The 8,382-nt window shown below is 40.4% G+C and overlaps 2 protein-coding genes across 2 annotated transcripts; both read right to left on the bottom strand.

Annotated features, from left to right (window-relative positions):
• Window positions 1-514: 514 nt before the first annotated feature.
• LOC140238690 (trace amine-associated receptor 2-like) lies at window positions 515-1,393 on the bottom strand. The gene is given in 3 exon segments (XM_072318590.1): window positions 515-1,115; window positions 1,117-1,195; window positions 1,198-1,393. Coding segments are annotated over 3 exon segments (876 nt in total).
• Window positions 1,394-3,052: 1,659 nt separating this feature from the next.
• Window positions 3,053-4,289, bottom strand: LOC140238691 (adenosine receptor A2b-like). The gene is made up of 2 exons (XM_072318591.1): window positions 3,786-4,289; window positions 3,053-3,067 (listed from the first exon to the last, which is right to left on the bottom strand). The coding sequence occupies exons 1-2, from the start codon at window positions 4,287-4,289 to the stop codon at window positions 3,053-3,055; spliced, it is 519 nt and encodes a 172-aa protein (XP_072174692.1).
• Window positions 4,290-8,382: the final 4,093 nt, after the last annotated feature.

Genomic DNA, 8,382 nt, shown 5'->3' on the forward strand with positions numbered 1-8,382 from the left:
TGGAAATCATAGAAACTGTTGAGGCAATTAGGCGTGATGCGAGCAAGTGATGTTGGCCGATTAAGCGTTTAGCATCCGTCCTTGAGCGCATCCGTCCTATATAGTATTTGATATTATAAGATATAATAATGGATACTTTTAAACAAGTGTAACCGTAACATTATAGATCTCTTCTTTTGTGCGGGATTTCAAAGTTTCGTGTTTGGTTTTTTTTTTGTACTTTGCTCTATTCAACAGAACGGATTTGAACGAGGATTGAATGGTCCACTTTGACCTCAACTTGAGTGATTAAGAGCAATATGAACATTTCAGCTGTCAACATAGATAAAATCAGGTTTAGACCTCATCACATAGACTGAAACCGTTGCGTTCTGGTATTTGGGGACCAAATTTAGGCAAGACAAAGAGGTATATTCAACCATTTATGGTGTATAAGTTTATGATCTTCTGTTCAACGCATGGCGGAATAAATTCTTGAATGCTCTGCGAAATTTGTTATCTCTGAAGCCGTATATCAAAGGGTTCGCGGCTGGATGAAGACTATAAGTGTGATGGAGACACCTTGGGAGAGGATATTGTGCCACGAACCTCGGATCTCACGGAGGTCCAAGATTTCCAGTATTCCTGCTGGCGTCCAACAAACGATGAAGACGAATACGATGAGAGAAATCGTCTTTGCCGCTTTTAGACAATCATTCTGTGCGTCGTGCTGATTACGAGCGTCGTAGAAAGCTTCTTTCTGATTTGCAATGATACGCGATTGCCTCATGGCTATCTTTAAAACTCTTATATTCAGAGCCACCAAAATGATCGCGACAGTGAGAAATCCAGCGAGAGATACTGAATTTACAGCTACTGATGACGGATGAACCAAAAACTGCCCTGAACATTTGATGATCCCTACCATCTCGTCATTGGCGGCAAACGTCAACGACCTCGTCGCAGCCGCTACTGTACATACTACCCATATAAGAAGCAGCACATACTTTATTCTTTCATTTGTCGCTAATGAGTGATAACGGAGCGGCCTCGTCACGGCAATGAAACGGTCTGCAGTTACGGCGAGTAAATGATTGAAAGAAATTGTAGAAGTCACATTCACGGGCAAGGTGAACAGGAATGCTCGTATTGGAGTACACGGTACTGACTTCGAAGATGTTCAAATACATATAGAGAGGAATACCGAAGCACCCGTGAGAAAATCAGCAAAGGCGAGGCTCGCGATTATCATATTTGTCGGCGTGCGCAGATCGTGATATCGACTGACTGCCAAAATCAGGAGAATATTTCCAGCCGCGATGCACAGAATTACAAATATGTACGTCAACAGCAATGTTAAATCAATGGAGCTTAGAGACACCACCGTATCTTGAACTGTGCTGTTTGCTTCCATGGCAGGAACTTTTGGGCTGAAAACACTTCGAATTCCTCTTCAGTATGATATACAAAGTGTCATGAGATCGTAGGTTGAATGGATATTGAAATATCTGTTAGGATGTAAAGGGGGCTTAAATGGATCCCGTAATTTTGGCTCCTCTTTTGTTCTGGAAACACGGGATGTGATTTGCATGAAATTGCGATGATTGTGTAACAGGTTCGTCTAGTTCTGCTAGGGCAATGCGGAGCCACGTTTCGTTTTGAGGAAATTCGGAAAGATTTAAACCTTTTATTCGAAAGTATGACTTGAGCTGACGGTCTGAGAAAAAAAGAAGAAGATTGAAAGCATCGTCATTGTACTGATAATTCACTTCCTACGCAAGGTTCATTCTCTTTGAAACCTGTCTTTAAAGATCAGGTAGAGAATGGGGATGCCATGGAGTGGGGAGGCTGGCCAGGCTCGGATACATTCGAGAATCTTCGTAATGAATTGATGTGTACAACTGTATCACTAATCTCTGTGTAAGTACACACAGCCGAAGACTGTCGACTGAAGTCGAACGTTTCCGAAGAGCGCAGGTTTCAATGCATATATTCGCTGACCGGTGGTATTGGTTTGGCAGCGAATAAATACGGAAATCCATTAATCTCCACGACGTTACTAGGTCTTCAAACTGCGTCGCTTTTTTTCCAATATCGTAATAATGAAGGAAGCAAAACTGTTGACAAGAAGTAATTAAGGCTGCCTGTAACGATGCAATATCCCTGACAGGTAATTGGTACGCCCCTCTTAAAATGAACCAAAGAAGAGATGATTTTGAAGTGCTTGGACAGAATAATGTTCTCCATCGAAAGGCAAATATATTTACATTTCGCTTCTTTTTTGCTACTAGCCAAATTAGATGTCAGTCTGCGTATGTAACAGTGTCTTGCTTGGAGTGCATATCAATGATATGCTCAAATTGGCTCTGATATTATTGCTTAACATGAAATGTAAAATGGGACAGCCTCCATTTAAAAACAGGCCTAGAACAAGAATATTTTGAAAGTTTTGATAAAAGTTTTTGCGTATCAATTCACGTAATGATTTTTGTAGCAATCACAAATGCAGATTACATAGGTTGTTGATGTATACAAATGTACAATCATGAACATAATCTCGATCTATATATCTTATATAATTATATAGAACACACACAAACATGTAGGTACTGTATAATGTAGATATAAGTATATATGCATAATACAAATATGTATCTTTATATGGTATTGTCTGACATATTGTGCTTATGTCAGAAATTGAAAAAAGAGAGATAGTACTCGGATGCTTGACATTTCACTCTTGCAGTAAAATAATTAAACTTTCCGCGGAAATGGTGTATAAAACACGCGAATCAAAGAGCCATAACAATAACCTGCCAATTTGTGAATTCTTATTTGAAAAAGAAAAAATATAACAAATAATTGGCATATCAGACATGTTAGGATATGTTCAGAATATTGCAGGATGCAAAACAGGCGGTTCTAATATCACAAAATCAATGAGGAACCGAATTATTTTCTTTTGATCCATGTTGGAAAAGGCAACGTAACTGTTTTCGTACTTAAAGTGTATAGGCTACGTTCCTGCGTAGGCGACAGATTCTTTTCTTTTGTTTTTGTACATCCCATGCTCTCAAACAACTGGTGACTGAGAGCATCACAAATACCCAAAATTCGATTTTAAAGATTATGCTCCATACCACGCTAATCATACTTCGTTCTGCATCAAATTCGAACTGCTTACCTCTAGGAATTGAAATTTGGCATTTCGATATGTGAGGTGAAGCATTTATGTGCAGGTTTATTCCTAAATTTTCTCAATTTCTATTACTTCAAATCAGTGGAGCCTTGTCATTGAAACAGCTCTTGTGACTTTGTCTGCGGGTTTGTGGTCCCACTGACAGGTTAATGATGCATTACGGTTTATTTGATCACAGGCGTTTTGTTATTTAATTACAGGCATTTTGTCGCAATGTGATCAACTAAATGTGTAAAATCGTAAACTTTGAAGAAACAAACCGCGAAAGATTAATGAAATCATCTGATTGAGACGATTCTATGGGAATGGCTGCTGCACGGAGGGATTCCTAACTTAAATACAGGGCATTGGTTGACACCATAGGTTTAAATGTATAATTAAGCTTGTATTTCAATAGATTTTTGAAGCGAATATTTCGAAGTTGACTTCAGATGTATGCTACTCAGACATCCCGATGAAAATGCTTGTTCCCCCAATGAAGAATCTTTTAGAACGCCTTTCGAAATGTACGATCCCTGCAGCCATAGATTAAAGGATTGACTGCTGAATTTATGCCCTGCGCAGTCATCATCGACTGAAAAATTGCAGAGTGCCAAACGGTGCTTACTTTGGATAGCTCCAGAGCGAATGCGACCCCGGAAGGGAGCCAGCAGACAACAAAGATGCAGACAATCAGCGAGACCGTCTTTGCCGCCTTCAGACGATCAATCGACTTCTCGCGACGATTGCGATTCTTATCGTACGCTTGGTTCCGAGTCGTGATGGTAAGAGATTGTCTCGTTGCTATTAGCAAAACGCGAACGTTGAGGACGATGAGAACAGCAAACGTGCAAACGTAGACGCCGCAGAGTACCGAATTGAACGCCACCAATGAACTGTCCACGAAGTTGCCTCCGAAGCATTTAATGGTTGGCAGTTTTTTGTCTGCTAACACTAGAAGCAAGGACCGCAAAAGTTGCATGGTACCCATGATCCATAAGGAAGTAATGACGACTTTGAGGCGACGATAAGTTACTATTGCAGAGTAGCGCAGCGGCAGTGTCACGGCAATGAAACGATCGGCAGTCACGGCAATGATGTGTAGCAGAGATACAGTCATACCCACGGACATGGGGGTCGAGAATAAGACGATATAAAGTGAATTACATGGCAAGACGTCACCCGTGAGATTGAAGATGAGATATGGAAGAATGCCAACACATCCTGTCATAAGATCGGCGAGTGCGAGACTGCAGATTATCAGATTTGTTGGAGTACGCAGCAGACGATATCTTACAACCGCCAATATTACTAACGCATTTCCAACAAGCGTAAAAAGTGACACCGGAATCATATACGCTAAGATTATAATGATATTTAGCTGAGACAGGCCTTGACAGTCTTTCATGGGGCTTGTCATGTTCGCTTCCATCTTTTTCACGTGGTCAAGCTAACGATGATGATGATAAAGAGTCGCGGAAGGTGTGAGTACTTGAGTATAAGGCTTCAGGGTCTGATCAAATTCATTGGAGGCCATGATACTGTGACCTTTGCACCCCAGCAGTTCAGACATAACCACGCGGCACTTGAATAGTATTTGGACGAGAATGACGTGATTGACTTTATGCTGATGATTGCTTTAGCTCTACGTTGATAATATCGACAGATGTCCTGGGCATCTCGTTGATCCAAAACAACAATGATATAATAACTTTGTCTCCAGAGCTGTTTTGGTAAAGCAGCGGACAGGCAAGGCATGGCATTTCGACTAAGTATGAAACATCCAAGACAAAGGGGGCAATAAAGATACTTTCGAGGCTCAAAGTGGCCAAGGTTATCATAGTTACAAATCATTTCATCAAAAAGCAATGAACTTTCACGCAGCCCTGAAGAACAGTCCAAATAGCTGGGTGTAATTAGGGCACACAGATTTAAGCTATCATGTCGATGACAAACGCCATTAACGTTAGACTCGCATCGCCCTGATTGTGCTTGGTTTCTGCAAATGATCAATAAAACAAGCACTTTAAAATGCTCCCGCCTGATATCAGTCGAGTTTTGACCAGTGAGCTCTGACGTCCGGTATGTCAGGGATGCATAAGATTATGATCTTTTAAATTTCAAAAGTAAGATGCTGCGTCATCAAAGCAATGTTTACTGCGGGGATTCCGAGTGGCATTATCGGTTACAAGGAACACGAATCAATCTTCAGTCACTTTTTATGATCGTTGGTGTCAGATAAATTAACACACACACACACACACACGTACAAAATACGTTAGTATCTACTCTCGTTTCTCCTCCGTTGCAGTTGAGAAATTCCTTATTCTCAATTAGATGTACAAGTACTTCTGTTTTTCAGGCGTTGATCTGGGAAATCCTAGAGAACATGAAATATTACATAGCGCCATCTTGTGTTGTCTATTTTGTTCCCCACATGACCATGTGCCATCAAGTCTGTTCATGCTGGACACGAAATTTGATAACGGTATACGTAAACTCACAAAATACAACGAAATTGTCACTGGCATAATGCTTGACGTAAAGAGGGAATCTACAAATGTTTTGGTGATTCCTTCATAAAAAAAAAAAACTACAAATGTTTTGGTGATAACAAAAAAAAAAAAAAAAAAGAAATCCCTGACTGTCACTGATTCTGATTCGTTATTTCACGAGAACTTTGCTTGCGTACGGTATGAGTTACTATAGAGTATTTTCCAACGTGAGCATAGGCCTACAGATATGAACGCAAATTTGGATTGAAATTTGATTTATGATAAATATCTTAAAGAATGTATTTGATACTCCACTGCAGTTATTTTGCTTTTTTTTGTGTATGTTAGATTCTGAAATTAGTTTCACTCCAGTGTCACCTTTGCTATCTGTAATGCATTTAGAGTTGATAGCCCCGGGTCCTGTTTTATGAAGAGTTATCTAGCCCCGGGCCCTGGTTTGTGAAGAGCTATCTTGAGTTTATACTTGATTTGAATAATAAGTCTATGGCAGCCTGTGTGTTAAGAAAATTTAAAATCGATTATATCTTTTGATAAAATGGGACCTTGGGATTGAATCATGTGTGTGAGGATTGTACTTGAACTGTTATGCAAACCCAAACCATGCAGAAGGAGGCAGTGTACGGTGGTGGTGGTCTCCCCGGTTGGACCTGCGATTATTCATGCATTTCCCAATAGATGGCGCTATACGGAAGATATCTGTCCGTTTGTGACTGTATTGAAGATAATTGGCGATATAAGCATGATTGATATCACTTAGATAATATCATGTTGCTATCACATAATCCGACTAAACGTTACATTTCTCTTTTTATCTGGGTGACTTATATTTACACTCAGGAAAATGCGTTCTGTGTTATAGAACAAATTGGATGTGTAAATTTACAGCCTTCAATATCCTATACTGACTACACAAAGAGCAACACTGGTCAGTGTAGTGACCAAAGAGTATAGAAGCTACGCGAAGAGGGCGTACTCTCGCGATTTCGCACGCAAACGGGTGTAGTACGCCATGGAGCCCCGGAGCCCCGCATGGAGCCCAATGGCGGCCATTTTAGTAATAATACCGCGATCTTCTTAACACGTGAGCCTATGGAGCAAACCCTACCTTCCTTTCATTTTCTTCATTTTAAGGAGACGCACAGAGGTAAAATTCTGTTTCAGATCTCAAAATATCACAAGAAGTATATTTTCTGTCGTTGCGTTAAAAAGATTTGAAGTAATGTTATTACTTTTTAATCTGTAGTCCCTCAAAGTTTGTGTTTGAGCTGACAAACGCCGTCTCTCTCTTTCTCTCTCCCTCCCGAAACATAGTTTGGTCAAGGAGGTCTCAAACTTTGTGGGACTGCAGATTGGAAAATAAATGACATTTCTTCAAATACATTTCAGGATTAGACAGGAATGATACTTCTGTACGACAAAACGAGATCCTAAGTACATCTCTTCCCCTGTATGCCCCATAAAAAGGGAAAAAATGAAAGGGAGACAGAAATACGAGGGCCCAGTAATACGGCACTGATTATGAGCACATAAGATACGCCCTCTATTGGTTTGTTGATTTCAATGGCGCAATGGCGTCCGTATTTCGCCCTTGAGCGTACTACGCAAATCCGCGAGAGTAAGCCCTCTTAGCGTAGCTTCTATACTCTTTGGTAGTGACCGTCTGCATGTCTCCTGGTGTTGTGAGTGCCATAACCGTCAGTGTTACTCCAGAGGACCGGTTGTGGTTCAAAGGATGAGACAACGGATTGTCAGTCCATGAACCCTTTGGGTCCGTGGTCATCGTTCGAGTCCCCTGGCTACGGTGGTTTTTGCCCCTCGTCAAAAATAGGCTCCTGCGTCCTTAAATTCCGAGGGGATTTAAATCCTTGGTCGATCTCTGTTGCTTTCTCATAAGCAGTTACTACTTACTTCAGCAGCTACGTAAAACAGTACAAAATAAAAATACGAAATATGTTATGATTCGTTAATGCTGTGGTTTGCAACACATTCATTCGATATTCACCTTCATAAATTCATCTTGCCACTTAACTGCATTACAATAAAACGACCTCTTATGGATGAACGGAATTGTCCTTGCAACTGATTGACAAATTGCCCTACATCGACGTAAATATTAATACGTCGATGTGGGCAATTTGTCTATCAGTTGCAATGAAAACGTCTCGACGGAAGAATTCCATGAATATGAATGAGGAATTGTCCTTATTTTCACAATCTTGTGAAAATACATGTGAATTATGAAATTATGTGCAATAGTAGCACCAGATCCCTACTGGTAAATTCTGGTCAGTAATATAGCCTTTTTAAAACTAAGAAAACCAATACATCACGTTACTGCCCTAAATGTGTTCATGTTGTGTATAGTAGAAATCACGAGTGAACATCTTCATTGTATGTAAGTGCTAGGTAATTTTGTGAAATAGCCATTGGTTTTATGGCGCATCGTCATCTCCACCCCCCCCCCCAAATGCACCAATTTATGCTGAAAATCCAACAAAAGAAGAAAGAAGTTCACGGAAAGTCAACAATTGTATTGTCATAGACAAGGGCGGTATATCACCAGAAATTCTGAAAACTCAATAGACGTAGGCAAATACTACTAGGCAATGTATTGTATTGACCAACACCATGCAGCGGTAAAACACACACACACACACACACACACACACACACACACACACACACACAAAACCCCAAAGAAAATCAAAA

This window comes from Diadema setosum, chromosome 15 (genome assembly GCF_964275005.1).
Source record: "Diadema setosum chromosome 15, eeDiaSeto1, whole genome shotgun sequence".
NCBI classification, from domain to species: Eukaryota; Metazoa; Echinodermata; class Echinoidea; order Diadematoida; family Diadematidae; genus Diadema; species Diadema setosum.

Excerpts from the sequence above, each read along its gene's own strand:
- LOC140238691 (XM_072318591.1), bottom strand. The coding sequence starts at position 4,289 with ATGTCCGTGGGTATGACTGTATCTCTGCTACACATCATTGCCGTGACT.